This window comes from Anabrus simplex, chromosome 6, assembly GCF_040414725.1.
Source record: "Anabrus simplex isolate iqAnaSimp1 chromosome 6, ASM4041472v1, whole genome shotgun sequence".
Lineage (NCBI taxonomy): Eukaryota > Metazoa > Arthropoda > Insecta > Orthoptera > Tettigoniidae > Anabrus > Anabrus simplex.
In genome coordinates this window covers 38,945,360-38,966,049 of record NC_090270.1, presented here as the reverse complement: position 1 = coordinate 38,966,049, position 20,690 = coordinate 38,945,360, and the positions used below count along the sequence as shown (strand labels likewise).

At 38.7% G+C, this 20,690-nt stretch overlaps 1 protein-coding gene across 1 annotated transcript in view; it reads left to right on the top strand.

Moving 5' to 3' along the window:
• LOC136875849 (caspase-3) overlaps window positions 1–20,690 on the top strand; it is a 173,714-nt gene that overhangs the window by 141,050 nt on the left and 11,974 nt on the right. Inside the window, exon 8 of the mRNA XM_068228218.1 lies at window positions 7,609–7,838. Within this exon, the coding sequence (XP_068084319.1) occupies window positions 7,609–7,838 (230 nt within the window). The remainder of the gene's footprint in view (window positions 1–7,608; window positions 7,839–20,690) is intronic.

Genomic DNA, 20,690 nt, shown 5'->3' with positions numbered 1-20,690 from the left:
AGGTTTCGCTTCCGTACATTGCTACTGGGAAGACCATAGCCTTCACTATACGAATCTTCGTTCTTAAAGTTACGTCTCTACTCTTGAAAACGTTATCAAGGTTGGCCATTGCCTTCCTCCCAAGGAGCAAGCGTCTCTTAATTTCATGGCTGCAATCGCCATCAGCAGTTATTTTGGAGCCCAAGTAGATGAAACTAGGAACAACCTCCATTGTTTCACCATTTATATGCCAGGAGGTGATAGGTTTAGTTGCCATGATCTTTGTTTTCTTGACATTCAACCTTAGTCCAGCTTTTGCACTTTCTTCTTTCACCTTCATTAGTATCTAGTTGCAAAGTCTCAACTGGTTTGTCTGATGTACACGGCTCTGCAACTAGCACAATTAAGCCTGTAAACACCTGAATCTGTATAGTTACTACTTTTTGGGATTGAAACTGACAAGAAAATTCCCACTTTCTTTTCACATCCAGTGTTGAATGTTACAAGAACTTGCATAGCTGTACACTATTGTTCTTATTCATTAAGAAATTTTAACCCGTTCGGTGGGTGATGCGGCGAGATCCGCAGCTACAAGTTGCTTGCTCGGGGGGGAAAACGTGGATATATCCGCTGATTCAAATTATTATTTTTTTTCTCAGTTACCTGCCTGCAGAGGTTTGTTTTCTTTTCAGCAGCGTATTCTGGATGAGTCTGCCCACTGATGTGAATTTTTCAACTATGTTCTTCCGATATCAATGTGTCATCCACGAGTTGCATCATAAAGAACGCAGCTTACGTCCAGGCAAGAATGAACTAAAGCCTAATAGCTTCGGGCTGAAGCTTTAGCTCATCGCCTAATCGTCCCTTGGATGTAATAATATTGCTGTAGGAGGGGTTTCTAGAGATTATGGTACTGAACAGACCTCTCTGATGACATTTTAGAACTGTGACCTGATTTATTATCCTCAGTCTTGAGTTCTTCCTTCACGACTGGAGTGTGTGTTTACCGCGAGTTACACAACATTTATTACTGTACACATCCATAATACAGGCACAATTCATGATTTCCATCCAAACTGCAGAGACCAGGGTTCTATTTGATCCTTTTTCTTACATTTTTTTCGCTAAAATGTCTGTAACGAATTACCGGCCCCCACCGTTAGAGGAAGATGATTTACGGGTCATGATAAACAAAATGTTGGAATTTAGTGGGGAGGATAGTGACATTAGTGAAGTAATTTCTGCCGAAGGAGAATTCGTAAGTGACAGGAACTTACCTGGAATAAGTACTGCAGGCTGGAATGTACAGGGTTCGGGCGTAGCTGATGCAAATGTTCAGCAGTCACAAAAGAGACAACACGTATTCGATTCCAGTTCAAGTAGCAATCACGATAGTGACAGTTGTTAAATTGAAATAATAAATATGGTAGTTCAACCTATTCAATACAAGTAAATAAGAGATGTAGAGATTACATTCTTATTTAATTAAAAGTGGAAATGGTACCGGTTTCGACCCCAGTCTGGGTCATCATCAGCCTATTCTAACTCGAAAAACAATGCATAAGTAAGTAAGAAGTTAACGGTCAAGTCCACACAATATCAGTTGAAGAGGCAGTATAAAAATGACGGGGGTAGGCAATGTAAAATTCAGATGAAGTGGAATGTAAGTCACTTAAAAGAAGTAATGTGTAATCTTCCGAGCATCAGCACGGCACACGCAATTTAACTTTGATACTTTTCAATACGGAACAATGAAATTTTTATCTTTAAGTGACAGTTGTGACGATAATACTGATTACAATCCAACCAGTGCAAGTTCTTTGTCAACTTATACTGAAAATGGATAAAGAAAGTCCCGCATTGATCCATAATTCCATCATGATGTAAAGGGAGAGTTTTTAGGGAAAACAAAACTGACCAAAATATTTCAATTACTTTTTTATGACGAGATATGCCAGAACATAGCTGAACAGACAAAAGATGCCGAGCAGGAAATCGCACATAAAACCCAGTTTAGTAAGATGAAACGAAGGAGTCGAGATCAAGATCGTGTCCGAACAAATTAGGACACTATATTTCTTGCAGTCGCTTGTTCACTACGCCTTTTTTTTTTTTTTTTTTTTTGCTTTACGTCGCACCGACACAGATAGGTCTTGTGGCGACTGTTACGGAGTTATCCATGGTAGTTAGAGGTGAAAGAAGGTGTTGGGATGAATAGGTCTCAATCTACGAAATTAAAGTTAATTTAAAATTTAACAAGGTTATATTTTCTTTTCAAGATCAAGAAATAACAAATATAACAGGTACTTAGTAGCCTAGCAACAAATCGAGAAAGTACAATTACAGTAGTTACAGGATTTGGGCTCCGAGAGCCAGACACAATTCTTGAGCTATAAGCCCAACTTTACCCGTATACAAGATTCAACCAAGGGGCAGAAGACCCCAATCATGCTCAAGAGCACTTGCTCCCAATTACATAGTAAAAGCCTCCTCGAGGCACACAGAAACAAATTTTAAGAAAGAGCAACTCGCTCTCAAAGTTCAAGCCCATCAAAGGCCACACCAAACTCCACATTCAAGCTGTCCTCCAAGTACAATAACACAGGGGTAAAAATACCCAACTTACTGAGGCCTATTCAGTGAAGAAACCGGACAATGACATGGCCCCAAAATACCAATTTGAGTGGAGGCGTACTTGCACTCCTAATACACTTTATTAAAACCTATTCAGCTCTAGACCACTTATGCAAGGGCTAATCCCATACTACAGAGGTGACTTATATAAAAAAAAAAAAATTATATTACATTAGGAAGGGAAGAAACGGTTGTGAAAATAAGTTCACCTCAAAGCAATAGGAGTGGGAGTTCGAGAGGGTTAAGCACTCTCTATCCCAATATGTAGTTTAAAGAGATAGAATCTATACCAAGAGTCTTTTACATTTTAGAGAAAAGTTACATGGTAAAGGGTATCGAACCTGCCCCGAGAGTTAAACTGCTGAGCTAGCAAGAAAATAAGTTATTAAAAGGCCATTACCTTATTGAAGAACTTCTGCCCGACGAAAGAGGCGCTTCCCGCCCCCTGCTACATAATTTACACTATGATAGATGTTACTGAAGTGGCCCGGAGACCCAAAAATCAGCAGTTTATATACCCTCGTGGAACATTCGAGACCTTTCAAGAATAAGAACACCCGCCCACAAGCTTTTTATTGGACGGCCAAAAGATTACATGTCAAAACTGAAGAAGAAAACCAGGATTGGTGGAAAATTAATTACAGAAATTTATGAATGGCCAATTTCAAAACTGGTGGAAAGAAAGGGTTAATGTTGCCAACTTAAACAATGGCAGAAAGAAATTTAATAAAGAACAAACTTATAGATACTAAATTTCTTCAAAGAAAAGTTCCTTCACTTTGCACTAGGGTGCACAATAGTAGTTCTTAAGTGGTGCCATCTAGGAGAGAATGTTCACACTTCTTGCTACAGAGAAAACAAATATGAATCGAAAAAGACACAGTTCAGAACACTTCAAAATTTATAGTAGGAACATCTTCTGAGAAACTTGAGAATTAACCCGGTAGTTAAAGTTCAGGCTTCCTCCAGTAGAGGAGTTTCAACTGGCGCAAAGTTCGAATTAGCGGCGGGGAGGTGTACCACCCGGTACAGCGACGATGGGACAGGGAAGGACTAGGAGTGGGAAGGAAGCGGCCGTGGCCTTAATTAAGGTACAGCCCCAGCATTTGCCTGGTGTGAAAATGGGAAACCACGGAAAACATTTTTCAGGGCTGCCGACAGTGGGGTTCGAACCTACTATCTCCCGAATACTGGATACTGGCCGCACTTAAGTGACTGCAGCTATCGAGCTCGGTACGCCTATTTTCTATGAGCTGATGACGCAAGAGATTTCTTTTTTCCTCGCCGGACTGAGTGGGCTAGACTGTTGAGGCGCTGGCCAGCCTTCTGACCCCAACTTGGCAGGTTCGATTATGGCACAGAGCGGTGGTATTTGAAGGTGCTCAAATACGCCAGCCTTTTGTCAGTAGATTTACTGGCATGCAAAAGAACTTCTGCAGGAATGAATTCTGGCACCTCAGAATCTCAACTTTAGAGCCCTCAACATAAGTTAACATCTCAGCAGTCGAAGGGAATTTCATCACACACTTGGCTACCCACTGATTGACAACAACGTTCCCTTTCAACTAGTATGCTCACCCCAACACATCCAACAACAAAGAGCCACACCTATCGCAAACTCTTCCCACAAATACTACATCAAAGAAGATGGCCTAATGACATCTACACGAACTTCAATAAAGCCTATGGCACCAACATTCCAACTAATATTATCTCAAAAAGAACCAGGCCATATGGAAATTCTTCAAAATTTATAAGCATATAAATGAAAATCAGTGCTTATTAACTTCAAGAACAAACGACCATTACCAATGCTCAAGTTTCTTCAAGTTTTTAACAACACACCAATTGACAATTAAATAGAATGTGCTTTCTGATTTTTATCTTTATTGTAATATCTTTTAATATCCAACCACCTATGTCATAATCCTCAAATAATTGTCATGGTTTTAGACTCAAATATTAACACAAATATTGTTAAGTAATAGTATACTACGTTTTATATTGTAATACTTATTTAATGATCTCTAATCCATTTTACAAGACATAGTTTTTAACAGTATTCATAAGTCATTTCCAATCAGGTACCTGATCTATTCCTAAGTTAAAAAATATGGCCGATGATGCCTACTATTGATAGGCGTAACATGTACCGTCCAATGTATTAATTTTATGTTAACAATTTTGATAAGGGCAAAGTCCTAACTTTTAAGATTGTATTGCAATGAATAGGTGGGTGAACAATAAAAACATACCGTACTAGTGTTATTTAATAATTTTCTCTCAATATAAAAATTAGTTGCCGTGTGTTGATCTTGCAAATACTCGAAAATGGCTTGACCAATTTGAATAATTTTGTTTTGTTTTCTTCACCTCAATACTGAGATGGTTTAGGGAATTTTTTTTAAATGAAGATCCCAAAGAAACACCAAAAAAATTAAAAAAATAAAAATTGGTACTTCGGTATCGGAATTGGCTCAATAGATGGCGTTCGTGGTACAATGCGAAGGATAGGAGTCAGTTCAGATTACTTTCAATAAATGGCTTTAAGTGGTGCAATCACATCAATGTGGAATACTGTAACTCCGTTAAGTCGATCAAATGTTGCATAACATCAGTCAACCTCGACTATGCAATGGAACGAGACTGGCTGTGGAGAAGCGCATGAATAACGTCATTCTTCTTCTTGAGGCGCCTTCTCCTAGCGGAGGTTGGCGGTCCACATAGCCACATAGCTCTGGACATGTTGTTGCAGCATGGAAAGCATCTTCTGAAGTGCAGTTGTGCCATCTTCGGATGTCCTTCAGCCATGAATTCTTCCTCCTGCCAACAGACCTTTTCCCCTGTATTTTACCTTCAGTGATGAGTTGTAATAGCTGGTACTTCTCGCCTCTCATAATGTGCCCTAGATATTGGGTTTTTCTTTTTTTAACAGTAAGTAATAGTTCTTTTTGTTTCTTCATGTGATGAAGGACTTCGTCATTTGAAATTTTCAGCACCCAAGGTATTCGGAGTAGACGGCGATATAGATACATTTCAAAAGCATCAATTCTTTTTCCTATATTTTGTTCAAGGGTCCAGCTTTTACATCCAAAGAGAAAAATGGAGAATACATAGCACCGAATCATTCGCATTCTTAATTGCACACTTAGGTCCGATTTTGTAAATAGCTGTTTCATGCTAAAAAATTGCCTCCTGGCCTGTTCTATTCTAGATTTTATCTCTCTCTTGGAATCACATTCCTCATCTAGCACAGTACCCAAGTATTTTAAGGAGGATACTTGTTCAATCTTACCATTTATTGACAGGGTTGCTGGAATTTTTCTTTTAGAGAAGACTACAACTTTGGTCTTGGAAGCATTGACAAACAGGCCAAACTCTTCACTGCGCCGGACTAATTTGTCTATCATGCGTTGGAGCACAGGTAATTCATTTGCTATGACAACAGTATCATCTGCATACCTGATATTGTTAATTGCCTGTCCATTTATAACTATGCTTTGATTCTGCGCATCCCGATGTTTCCAGTAGATGTGCCATACAATTTTAAACGGTTGCAATTCCCCATGCATTCTGGCCTTCACGATGACCATCAACAAATCACAAAGCCAGTCGTTGGAAGTTTGCGGAATTAACTTTGAGTTTCTGTGTTTACTTCATGGACAACTGTATGTCATGTGTTCGTGTGTCGGAAAACCATCTTTGTTTATTTACGTACCAGAAAACAAAACTAAAAATGTAGTTTACCGGAAAGCTTTGCGTTGAATGTTAACTGCATTTATCCTTCATGTAAATAAAAGACATTGAATTCATTTCATTTACAAACGGGTTTCATTTAATAACCAAACAAAACTCAAACCATACAAGATATGGCTAATATTATCGATCTCAATGAACTGGAGGAGGAAGTTTGATTTGGATTAATAATCACTTACGAAGAGTTACAATAAAATCCATTTTAGGTGGTATGAAGTTCACCGGGTCATCTAGTTTTAAAATAGATTAATGTTATTTTAATCTAAGAAAAATCGTGATTTAAAAGTGCTGGAAAGGTGGAACTTCCCAAACATACAAGTTGGAGTTATTATATATAACAAATTCCACCATGGATCAAGATGAAATTTATTACTTGTAATATATACCACTTAGTCGAAAAGCTTGTCTCCTTTCTTCCAAGTCTTCCCAGCCCAAACTTTACAACATTTTTGTAAAGCTACTCTTTTGTCAGAAATCACCCAGAACAAATTGAGCTGTTTTTCTTTGGAATTTTTTTCCAGTTCTTGAATCAAGTAATCCTGGTGAGGGTCCCATACACTGCAACCATACAGTAGTTAGGGTCTTACAAGAGACTTATATGCCCTTTACTATACATCCTTACTACAACCCCTAAATAACCTCATAACCATGTGCAGAGATCTGTACCCTTTATTTACAATCCCATTTATGTGATTACCCCAATGAAGATCTTTCCTTGTATTAACACCTAGATACTTACGATAATCCCCATAAGGAACGTTCACCCCATCAATGCAGTAATTTAAACTGAGAGGACTTTTCCTGTTTGTGAAACTCGCAACCTGACTTTTAACCCCATTTATCATCATACCATTGCCTATTGTCCATCTCACAACATTATCAAGGTCATTATGCAGTTTCTCACAACCTTGTAACTTATTTATTACTCTATACAGAATAACATCATCTGCAAAAAGCCTTATCTCTGATTCCAGTTCTTTAATCATATCATATATATATATATATATATATATATATATATAAGGAAACATAAAGGCCTTGAGGAATTCCCCTCATAGTGATTATGGGATCAGATAAAGCTTTGCCTACTGTAATTCTCTGCCTCTGTATGTTGTTCATTTGTTTCTGATTTCATTTTTACAAAGTGATCCACTTCTCTTGCTTGCCAGTATAGATATGCATGCTTTATTTATTCCTATATACTTCTGTTTGTAAGAGAAAATGTGTTCTTTATTGCAGGTTTCTATTCATGGAGCAACAGGTTAGATGGTTCATGGTTTATTACTGCACTGAGAGATGTGCTCTCACAAAGTAATGGCTCTGAAGATTTGCTTACTCTGCTTCACCAGGTCTCTGGGAAAGTGGCTTTGGAATATGAATCATTTTCTGTGGATAGTAACATAAGTAGATGCAAACAAGTCCCTTCCATACGCTCTACACTTACCAAGAAACTCTATTTAAAATCCAAGGTTAGTCATATATTTGATTGATTTTTACATCTCTTTTTAAAAGATCATGTCTTTCCCTCACAATAAATCAAGATTTTTTAAATATATATGGTACTTAAGTTCATGAAATAAGATTTATTATAGATAGAATATTAAGTAACCGTGCGACCTTGCTGCGCAGTGTGTTCCAGTGAAGCAGATAGCCAAGCCACAGGTGCAACCATATCGGATGGGTATCTGTCGAAAGACCAGACTGACTGTTGATAAACTTAACCATGATAGGTTAATATGGTTGTTTGATCCGTATTGACTTGTCTGAATCTATTACAAAACTAAAACTATTTGAAATAGTTCTGTAATAGACCAGACTAATGAACGGTTCATCAAAAGGGGGGTAGCAGCCTTTCAGAACTTGCAAGGGCAGAAGTCTAGATGATTGACTGATACGACCTTGTAATAATAGTCAACATTGCTTAGCTGGATTGATACTGCTACATGGTTGAAAACAACGGGAAACTACAGCTGTAACTAACTCCTGAGGACATGCAGCTCTCTGTATGAATTATTGTTATCATATCAGAAATATCATTTACACAGTTCATTAATGCATAACAAACATAACAAAATATAACACAGATAAAAATCAAAGCACTTCACACCAATCTCAACCAGAACCTGGCAACATCAAGTCCATTCTGTGTTGCATGAAAAAGATCATCTTCAGGGCAAATGTATGAATGATGTACTGATGATGGCTACCTCCAAGGTAAAATATTTCCCCATTCGAATCTCTGGGTGGGGCCTACATGACAGGAAGATGGATACTGACATTCTACGAGTCGGAGCATAGAATGTTAGAAGTTTGAACCATTGTGGTAAATTAGAAAATCTGAAAATAGAGATGGATAGACTTAAAGTTAGATGTAGTTAGTATAAGTGAAGTACATTGGCAGGAAGAGCAGGATTACTGATCAGGCAACTACAGAATTTTCAACACAGAATCAAACAGGGAAATGCAGGAGTTGGTTTAGTAATGAATAAGAAATAGCAGGTAAGCTACTATGACCAGCTTAGTGAAAGTATTATTGTTGTCAAGATAGACACCACACCAATGCCCACCACAATAGTGCAGGTCTATATGCGTACTAGTTCGGTGGACAATGAAGAAATCAAAGAATATATAAAGAGAGAAAAAATTTCATACAATGTGCAAAGGTGATAAGAATCTTATTGTGATGGGAGAGTGGAATGCAATGGTAAGCCAAGGAAGAGAAGGTAAACACAGTAGGAGAATTCAGACTGGGACAAGGGAATGAAAGAGGAAGTCGGCTGGTTGAATTCTGCACCAATCATAATTTAGTCCTTGCTAATACTTGGTTCAAACACTGCAAACAAGGGCTGTATACGTGGATGAGACATGGAAACACTGGAAGATATCAAAAACTTGATTATGATTAGGCAGAGATTCAGAAACCAGGTGTTGGATTGTAAGACTTTCCCAGGAGCAGACATGGACTGTGACCACAAGTTGTTGGTCATGAAATGCCATCTGAAGTTGAAAAAATTGAAGAAAGGAATGTTCGGAGATGGGATCTAGAAAAGTTGAAAGGAAAGCGTGTGAGGGATTGTTTCAAGGAACATGTTGCACGAGGACTAAGTGTAAAGGCTGAAAGAAACACAATAGAAGAATATTTATTTATTTTTCTCTCTCTATTTTGATAAGGCCAACTAAGGACCATGATATTCAACGTTTTTGGTGAGAGTGGGCTTTGATATTTGCCCAGTATGTGCACATTCTCTGGCTCCTTCCTCTCCTTTGTCCAGAAGGTACCTGTCTTGTTACGGGGAACTCCCTTTGTCTCAGAATACTTCTGAGTGATGAACAGTCTCTGATGTCACTTTCAACTATTCCTAGTTCCTGAAGATCTTTAGCCACTACTGTTAACCACAGGATCTTAATCTTTCTCTTCTGCCAGTAGGATAGAACACGATTGGTCACCCTGGCAGAATTCATCCTTAATATGTGCCCATAGAAGGTCAGACGTCTCTTCCTAGCCACATCTGTAATCTTTTCTGTGTAGTCATAGAGCTTCTGATTGTGCTGCCTCCTGTATTCACCCTCTTTTTTGACTGGCCCTATTATCTTCCTGAGAATCTTCCTTTCTTTGATCTCTAGTTTTTCAGCTAGACATTTCCTGTTAAGGATCAGGCACTCGGAAGCATACGGGGCTTCTGGGCTGATGACAGCATGATTGTGTCTGAGTTTGGTGTTATGGGAGAGACACCTTTTGTTGTACGTGTTCTTGGTCAGATGGTATACAGTATACAGTAGGTGTAAAAGAGAGATGGGAAGGAAAGGGGATAATTGTAGAAGACAGGTGGTCTAACGTTCTAAGGGGAAGGAGATTGCAGTCTAAGGGCTTTATTCAGGATCAGAATTCAGGACAGGTGTCTGTGAGAAATCAGTACGAGTCACTGCAGGTAGAACAAGAGAGGGAAGATGAGGAACAGGGAACTGTTGCTGAGAAGTGTGGAAGTAGGAGGAAGGGAATGGGTAGGAAGGGGAAATGTAGAGGATAGGAAAAGACAGGTGAAACAGGCTGATGGGAGGGAGAAAAAGGAGGAAGAAGTAGCTTCTGCAGCTATCAGGAAAGATATGGCTGACCAGGAGAGGAGGGGATCAAATGAGGTGGGTAGGGTTGAGGCTCTGGTCACGGGGAATTCCATTGTTAGACATGTGGGGAAAGTGTGTGGAGGAAAGGGAAACAGGGTATATTGTTATCCAGGAAATAGGTTGAGGCAGAGGAAAGTAGAAGAGAAGGAGGAGGGGAAGGAGAAGGTGGTAGTGTGTTACAATGGTACCAACAACGTAAGGCAAGCAGGTGAAAGTACCAACATAGTTGGGGATGTGTGGGATTTGGTAAATGCAGCACGGGTGAAGTTTAAGGAAGCGGAGGTTGTTGTTATCACTACTTAGTCTTCTCTTGGAGATTTATTATTTCATTTATTCATTCCAATGATCCTGTGGCTCTAGGCAGGGACAGTCTTAGCATATTTAGATTTGGAGAGATACATTAAGTAACACACAGCATTGGGTTGAAAAATTAGGAGTACAACATGAACCTTTCTTCTTCTTCTTTCGGTGCCTATCCGTTTCGGATGTTGGCGATCATGATGGCTATTTTCGTCTTGTTTGTGGCAGAGCGGAACAGTTCAACTGATGACATATTGCACCAGCCTCTAAGATTGTCAAGCCAAGATATTCTTCTTCTTCCAGGACCTCTTTTGCTGTTGATTTTCCCCTGGAGTATTTTTTGGAGTAGGTTGTATCTATCTGTGTTGCGCATTATATGTCCCAGATACTGCAGCTTTCGGCATTTCACTATCTTGATCAACTGAGGTGTTGTGTTCATCCTTCTCATTACTTCCACGTTTGTAATTCTCCGGGTCCAAGATATTCTCAGGATCCGCCTATAAAGCCATGTTTCAAAGGCCTCCAGCTTCTTCTCTGTGTTTTTATTTAAGGTCCATGTCTCTACACCATATAAAAGAACAGAAAATACATAACAGTGCAGAAGTCTGATTTTAGTCCCTAAAGTTAGATTGTGGCTTTTAAACACATCACTCATTTTCTGGAACACACTTCTTGCTTTTCCAATGCGTACCTTGACTTCTTGTGAGCAATCCCAGTCTTCATTTATTATGGTTCCAAGGTATGTATATTGTTTTACCCTTTCTATACTCTTTTGATTTATAACCAAGTTTATTCCGGAAATATTTTCCTTACTTATAACCATGAGTTTTGTCTTTGCGGTGTTTATTTCAAGCCCGTATTGGCTGCTGACTCTTACAATTCTATCCATTAGTGATTGTAGCACTTGGATAGTATCAGCAAATACAATTGTATCGTCAGCATACCGGATGTTGTTTAATCTCACTCCATTTATCAAAATTCCTTCTTCTATATCTTCCAAGGCTTCTCTAAATATGTATTCTGAATACAAATTAAATAGTATAGGTGACAAGATACATCCTTGCCTCACTCCTCTCAGGATTTTGACTGCTTCGGTGTGTTCTCCTTCAACACGCAACACCACTGTTTGATTCCAGTACAGCGTCTTGATGATTCGCTGATCTCTTTCCTCCATTCCAATATTTCTCAAAATATCCATCAATTTTTCATGTTTTACACAGTCAAAGGCTTTCTGGTAGTCTATTAAACAAGCAAATACATTCTTATTTACATCTCTACATCTCTGAAAGAGGACCTGCACACTGAACAAGGCTTCTCTCGTACCTACTGCTTTAATAAACCCAAATTGATTAGGGGCTATCTGATCTTCACACAGTCTGTATATTCTTCTGTGTATCACTCTCAAGAACACTTTCAAGAGATGACTCATCAAACTTATTGTGCGGTAATCTCCACATTGGTTTGCGTTTTGCTTTTTTGGCAAGGTGATGAACTCTGATTTGAGCCATTCCGATGGAATATTCCCGGATACATAAATTCGATTGAAAATTTTGGTCAACCATTTTACATGATGTTCATCCATCAGTTTTAAGAACTCTGCTTCTACTTTATCTGGTCCCACTGCCTTTCCGTCCTTCATCTGATTGATGGCTGTTTGAACTTCTTCTTCTAATATATCTGTGCCACTTATTTCATTTGTATTTTGTGTAAAAGCACATCTAGTGTCATAAAATAAATCTTCTATATATTTTTTCCAGATCTTTTTCTTGTCTTCTAAATCCACCATCAAGTTCCCGGCTTCATCTATTAACTTTCCACCAGAGCCATTCCTGTATTTCCCTGTTACTTCTCTTACTTTCCTGTGTACATTGAAGCTGTCATACCTACTTTGATATAACTCAATCTCCTCACATTGCTCCACTTTTTCTTTTTCTTTTGCCTCCCTGATCTTTCTTCTGATGTCTGCATTTATCTTTCTGTATTCTGCAGGTTTTCCTTTATTGACTCTTCTTTTCTCCATTAGGTTCAGTATTTCATCTGTCATCCATGACTTTCTTTTTTTCTCCTCTGGTTTCATGTATTTCTCTTTTATTTGCTGAACGGCGTTTTGTAGTTTAGTTAATTCTAATTTGACATTATTGCTGGTGATGTTTTCCTCTGTGATAATCTTCAAGTTAAGTTCTACTTGCATGTTCTCTTTCATTATTGGGTCTTTGATTTTCCTCAAATTGTAGTTTTGCCTGTTCTTCCTCTTCACTTTCTTCATTTTGACTTTGAACCTTTACGTACAGGAAACTTATTCTTTACAATAAGCTCACCGGACAAAAAATTAGTCACTTCTGGAGAAATCAGTACAAGCATTATTTAACATCGTGTAACTCCACCTCTGGACTTGATAACTGCCCAGATTTGTTTAGGAAATTAGTCCACAAGGTTGTGCAGGTACGTCACATCCAGGTTAAGCCACTTGCTGAGGATTTCATTGCGCAGTTTCACTAAATTGCTGATGTCATTTTATCCACTGTTGCAACATGTCCCACACATTTTCAATGGGGTTCAAGTCAGGTGATTTTACAGGCCAATTGAGATGTAATAGGGTGGGAGAGTGTTCATAAAACCAGTTACATATGCGGACGCCCAATGAACTTTGCTGTTGTCATCTTGAAAAATCGGGGTATCATTAGCATACTCATCATGCAGATGTTGACTGACAGGCAACACCTGATCACCCAGAATGTTTAAATAAACATGCTGGTTCATCCTAGCGGTCATCTCAGTGAGTGAGCCCAATCCACGATACGAAAAACACCCCCAAAACATCACAGACCCACCTTCGGCTTGAACCGGACATTGCACACATCCAGGATGAAATGCTTCATTTGGCCTTTGTTATACTTTACAACATGAGTCGTTGGAATACAGGCAAAAACGTGATTCATCAGACCACATTACATTCTGCCAGTCAGCTACTGACCACATTCGATGATTTCTGGCCCATTGATGATGCGCAGCTTTATATGTTCCTGTGTGAGCAATGGCATTTTGAGAGGTGACCGAATCCAAATATTCATTGCATGCAGTTCCAGTTGCAATTTTCTCTTGCTAACAGGTTGGGATGGACCTTCATTCACTGACTGCCAAAATTCTTCTCAGTTTTGGAAGCGATTTTGATTTACAAGCCGTGAAACACCTCTCCGGTCCCTCTCAGTCAGAATCTGTTTCCGATCAGAATTCTGATGTCGTGTTTTGTGGCCACGTGTAATACACCACTTCTTGTAGACACGTTGAACAGTCCGCTGCAAAACACCAACAATCCAGCAACTTCACTCAGCGTATGGCCATGGGCACGGCCAAACACAATTGCCCCTTTTTGCCACTCTGTCACATTCTTACATCTACCTATGTTCGTAAGTTACGGATTTCATTTTGGTCTGTATTGGCAATTGATCATTATCAAAGGGTAGAGAAAGGCCCACCTATTCGATACCAATTAGATTAATGTTGTTATCTTGTATTAATATTGGTACTACACTAGTTTCAACTTTATATTAGATCAACTTCAGCCATGATCAAAATTGGAAATAGCATGCATATATATGAACATCAATAAAATTGGATTGTCTTAATTTGTATTACATAATGTTGAGAACACACATAAGCCCTGCCCAAACTGATATTGTTATACGCATCTATGAAGTCAAACTGGGTACTGATATCTTGTTTTCATTGGTAACTTGAGTCTTAATCTAAAACAGTGTGGATGAAATGTCAGACTACACATTTAAAAAAAAGAATTAAAATAACACATTAAAACTATTGTTACTGGTGTCGTTGAACTATGATAATGTCCTTATTATAAACCAGTATTCTTGAGTTTTAAATTGATCTTGGAGCTGATAATTCATCATTTATGTATGTTATAGACCCGTTAGATTGACAATTTATGCCTTAACAAATAGAATGTAAGAGGAACAGTTTATGTAGCATTAAAGGGGACATTCACAACTTGAATAAGTGGCCTTTCCATCCGATGAAATGATCTGTGGTAGAATTCAGTGTGAAGTGAACGTCCTCGCGCTCCTCGTAGTTTATGTGCGCTTGGGACAGGTCTTTTTTCTGGTGTCTGTTGAAACTAGTATGAACATTAATAAAAGATAACAACATTAATATAATTGGTATTGAATAAGTGGATCTTTCTCTACCCTTTAATAGTCTACCCTTGTTGTCGTACACTGAACAGTCCAGCTGCTAATTTTCCACTATCAAGAGAACAATGAATTGATATTATTGCATCTATTGCAGTTCTTTCTGTGCTTGATTTCCTTCAAAAGCTATAACTGTTGATTGTTTAATACATTGTTAGTGTTACAACCAATGGACCAACTTACCACATGCACATACATGCTCATATTTCCATAGGCACAAATACTATGTTAATTTTTAGGACCAGACTGTCCAGCACAGACAGACACAAACACATCACTCACTGACATGATTCTAGGTATTTATTCTATACGAATAAATGTATAAACAGCACATACGAGGTGTGTTCAAAAAAAGACCGAACTGTGGCTAGAAAAACTTTATTATGTAGCTTACATCATTTCACAGACTGTCCCCTTCAAAATAGTCCCCTGCACTATCAACAGCGTGTTGCCAACATTTCTTCCACCTTTGGAATGCTTCCTGGAATGCACTTTCTTTGATGGCGCAAAGTTGCCTCATCGCATTCTCCTTGATCTTTTCAATGTCTTGGAAACGATGTCCTTTCAAGGTGGTTTTCAATTCGGGGAATAAGAAAAAGTCTGCTGGAGCCAAGTCGGGAGAATAGGGCGGATGGGGCACAACAAGAATTTGGTGTTTTGCCAGATAACTGCGGACCGAGAGAGAGGCATGTGCTGGCGCATTGTCATGGTGCAACATCCAGGATTTGTTTTCCCACAGCTCAGGCCTCTTCCTGCGCACAGCATCTCTCAAATGCGTTAAAACATTCTGGTACAGTTCTTTGTTCACTGTCTGGCCTCGGGGTACAAACTCGTGATGGACAATGCCTTTCCAATCAAAAAACACAATCAGCATCACCTTGATATTTGAACGACTCATTCGTGCTTTTTTCGGTCGAGGAGAACCTTTCCCCACCCACTGTGATGATTGCCTTTTGGTTTTGACATCGTAACCGTACACCCACGTCTCATCTCCAGTGATGATGTTCTTCAGGAAGTTGTCATCAGCATCTGCGTTAGCAAGCATTTCCTGACTGATGCTGACTCGGTTCTCTTTTTGATCGTCAGTCAGCAAACAAGGGACAAATTTAGCACTGACGCGCCGCATCTGAAGTTTTTCGGTTAAAATTGCATGACATGATCCTACGCTGATGCACACCTGATCAGCAACCTCTCGGACTGTCAAACGACGATTTCCACGAATCACTTCACAAACTCTCTCTACATGGCGGTCGTCTGTTGATGTGGAAGGTCGCCCAGGCCTAGGGTCTTCAGTGACAGACGTTCTACCGTCTTTGAAATGTTTAAACCACTCGTAGCATTGTGTACGACTCATGCATTCCTCCCCGTATGCTAGCTTCAACATTTCAAATGTTTCCACAAACGTTTTCCCAACTTTGAAGCAGTACTTCACGCACACGCGTTGTTCCTCAAGCTGTTTCATTATAGAATTCGATGAACATGTGACACACACAATTACTTCAGAGGCTCTAACTCAACTGATAATGCAGGCAATGGAATGCGGAAAGCAGCGGTCTGTTGTCAGAAGTTGCCGCTAGGCGCCGCCACAGTCACAACTCGCTCAATGTTGCGGTTTGCGCGCAATTTACAAAGTTCGGTCTTTTTTTTAACACACTTCGTATGTACACCAATTTACAGTGAAGCTTTAGGGGTACAAAAACACATCCATTACTGCTATAGCCATCTTGTCTCTGTCTAGTCTATATCCAAGATGCAGCAGAACATTGCCAACTGTACAATGTCAAATTTATGAAGTGCAGCATATGCAGTGTTGCTAACACATCAATTTGCAACATATTCCCCCCTTTGAGGGATCTGAACACTCAAATAAATATCAAATTAACACTGAAAATTATGGTACAAATAGATGAAAATCTTTGGGCAATGGACACAATTTGAATATGGCACAGCAAAAGAAACCAGTTTTTGTTTTCACAGTGACCACTGTCACAGCCAGGATGGAGCTCCTGGATTACACCAGTCTTCCAAACCAGTGGAGGAAGGTTATCTTCCTTTAGAAGCACCAAGTTTCCTATAGCTGGATTCAATTTTCCTGTAGATGACCACTTATGCCTCTGTTGGAGTGATTGCATGTATTCCTTTGACCACCTGTGCCAGAAACCTTGATACAGTTCTTGTACCAAATTCCATTCAGTTAGACAGGAGGAGGAGCTGTTGGATATGTCTGGAGAAGGGACAGAGGTCAATTGACTCCCTACTAGAAAATGTCCAGGTGTCAAATAACATTGATTATCAGGGTCATCAGTTATTGAACAGAGAGGTCTTGAGTTCAACACAGACTCAGTTTGATACAGAAGAGTACACAACCCTTAAAAATTAAGAATGGAATTTCCTATAGTCCACTTCGAAGGTGATTTTGCTTACTTTATTCCAGCCTCCCAAAGTCCACCAAAATGAGGACTGGAGGGTGGAATAAATTTCCATTTTGCATTCATATTATATGATTATTCTTTTATTTAAGTCCAGCTATCCTTTATAAATCTTAATAACTTATATTTTGCTCCAACAAAATTTGTGCCATTGTCACTCAAGATGAGATTTGGGAATCCTCTACATACCGTAAATCTTCTACAGGCAGCGAGTAAACACTGAATTGTTAGACTCTTCACAAGTTCAAGATGTATTTCCTTAGTGACAGAACAAACAAAGAGAGCAATGTATGCTTTAAACTTTATCTTACTCCTCAGGTTGTCACTCTTTATGATGATTGGACCACCATAATCAAGACCAACCTTAACAAAAGGTAAGGACGGTTCAACTCTGTATAAGTGTAACTGACCCATCATGTGAGTGGTGAATGGAGGTTTGCTTCTGAAGCACTTGAAGCATGAATGGATCACACAATGAATAACTGTTTTCCCACATAGAATCCAGAATCTGTTATGCAAAAAGAGCAATACAGCCTGAGGGCCGGAATGCAATAGCATCTTGTGTTCATCGTTTAACAATCAATTTAGTAACAAAGTATTTCAGAGGAAGAATGATAGGATGTTTTTCATTATATTCCAACTAAGAATTCATGAGTCAACCACAGATTCATAACAGCCGATTATCATCAAAAAACGGATTCAGAGTTTTTCAATGTGCTCGAAGAGGCAACTACATTATCAGACCTCAAGTCATGAATATCCTTCCCATATTCACTAGCTTGCATCAGCTTGCAGGCGTGTGGCCTATTGATGCGAAGATGGCGCCAGGTTGGGGCAGTACGGTGCAGAAGGATGTCCCATCCAAGCGATTTCAAGGTGTCTTTGACTGGTTTTGCTGTGTGAGATGGCACATTGTCATGCTACAAAATAACTTTGCCATGTCTTCTGGCCCATTCTGATTGTATTTCAATCAATGCGTTATTTAAATTAATAATTTGTTTGCGATAGTGTGTGCAGTAATGGTTTCACCAGGCTTCAAGAGTTCATAATACAATACTGCTCTGGTCCCACTAGACACAACTGAAATCACATCACATTGAAATCACCATGTTTAAATTGTCGAAACCATGTCTCACATGTTCTAATCGATGGAGCATGTTCACCATATGTTTCTACCAGCAAACGATGACTTTCCACAGCCTTTTCCTTTGATTAAATAAGAAAAGCAATGCGTGCCGCAAATATTCTTTTTCAGGCACAAACATGATCACTGAACAATACAACGCAAATGCTACTGTTTGGCAGACTCAATTTGTGTGTGTTCGTAGGTTAATGTCAAATGAACAAACTGATTATGTGTCAAATTTATACACTGATGGTTATGAATTTCATGTTTTTGGTCCGTATTGAACTGAGAATAATATATAAGTAATAATAATAACAACGTAAACGTTTCCACCTTTTCAATACTAAAATATATTCACAAAATTATAAATTACACGGTACTAGTTTCGACCCATCTAGGGGTCATCATCAGCCGTATTGGAGCAAAGATCACTTTTGGTGAAATCCTAAGAAAATGTTATTTTAAAGAATAACAAGTGAAATGAGATATTATGGTAATAGTTAATAATACAAGGAATATACATACTAAGAGGTTTTTAACAAAGAATAAAGTATAAAAGGGGTGTTGTAAAAATTATAATCATGGAAATCAGTAAGTTCTTGTATTGAAATGACATATATAAAATTATATATGGCTTAGGAAGAGGGCTTAAGGTGGGGCTGAAGGGTGCGGGAGAAAGTGTAATTGTCTTGGAAAAGTACCTTTGATTAAATTTAGGATTGAGTTTAGGTTGGCTGCATTATTGTTTCTGAGGAAAGTGATAAATAGATCGAAGAGTATGTTGGGTTTCTCTGAGATTTCATTGAGATTGTGACTGGCATTAAAGTATTGGTCTAGGTGTATGTAGTAATTTTCCATTATGTTGAGTAAAGGGCCCTTGTTTGCTAATACGAGGATGTCCATGTCTTGTTCAATATTGGTGAAATTATGGTTGTAATCTTGCATGTGTTGGCCGATGGCTGAAAACCTGTTGTATTTTATTGCGTTAGTGTGCTCGTGGTATCTGATAATGAAGTTTCTCCCGGTTTGCCCGATGTAGGTTTTTTGACAGGTGGTACATTTGATCCTATAAACTCCTGATTTTAAAAAACTGCTGGTCTTGTTGATGTGTGAAGTATTGTATAAAATGTTCATGTTCTTACTGTTGGTTTTGAAGGCTATTTTAACGCCTTGTTTCTTAAAGATGTTGGTTAACTTGTAGATATCATTGTTGAACGTGAAGGTGGAAAATGTTAGAGGTTTGGTTATTTCGTTTTTGAGGGTAGTTTTGGGGCGATGTTTGTGTTTATTGATTATCCTTTCTATAAAATGATTGCTGAAGCCGTTGAATTTTGTGATTCCGCGGATTGTGTTGAGTTCGTTTTTTAGATCTTTATTGGACATAGGTATGCTGAAGGCTCGGTGAACTAGGCTGTTGTATGTGGCTCGTTTGTGGGACTGGGGGTGCACTGAATCTTGGTGAATGGTGGAGGCTGTTTGAGTGGGTTTTCTGAAAATTTTATAACTGAAAGAATCTGAGTTTCTAGTGATGGTTAAATCTAGAAAGTTGATTTTTTGATTTGATTCGGATTCTAGTGTGAATTTGATATGAGGATCAATATTGTTGAGTCTTAAGAGGGTGGTGGGTGCGTTAATTGATTTCTCATTCATGATTACAAAGACATCGTCGACATATCTGGCCCAAAAGAGAATGTTTTCGAATTCGTTGTCAATTTTGGTGTATTCGAAGAAGTCCAGGTATATTTCTGCTAAGATACCTGAGGCCGGTGACCCCATTGTCAAACCATTTTGTTGATATATGACATTGTCAAAAGTGAAGAAGTTATTGTCGATGATAAGTTTTAATATTGTGATAAAGTCTTGTATTTCTAGTTTGCTTAAGTGGCTGTTTTTGTTTAAATTGTTTATAATTATCGGGATTAATTTTGATACTTGTATGCTTGGGTACATGTTTACAATATCGAAAGAGTGGATGGAGTGATCCGGTTGCAAATTGAACTTGTTTAGTTTTTCTACTAGCTCAGATGTGTTTTTAATAGACTTTTTGGATAAGAATTGATAATTTTTTCTTAAGAAACATTGGATGAATTGTGATATTTTGTATAAGGGGCTCGGTCTATAGTTGATAATTGGCCGGAT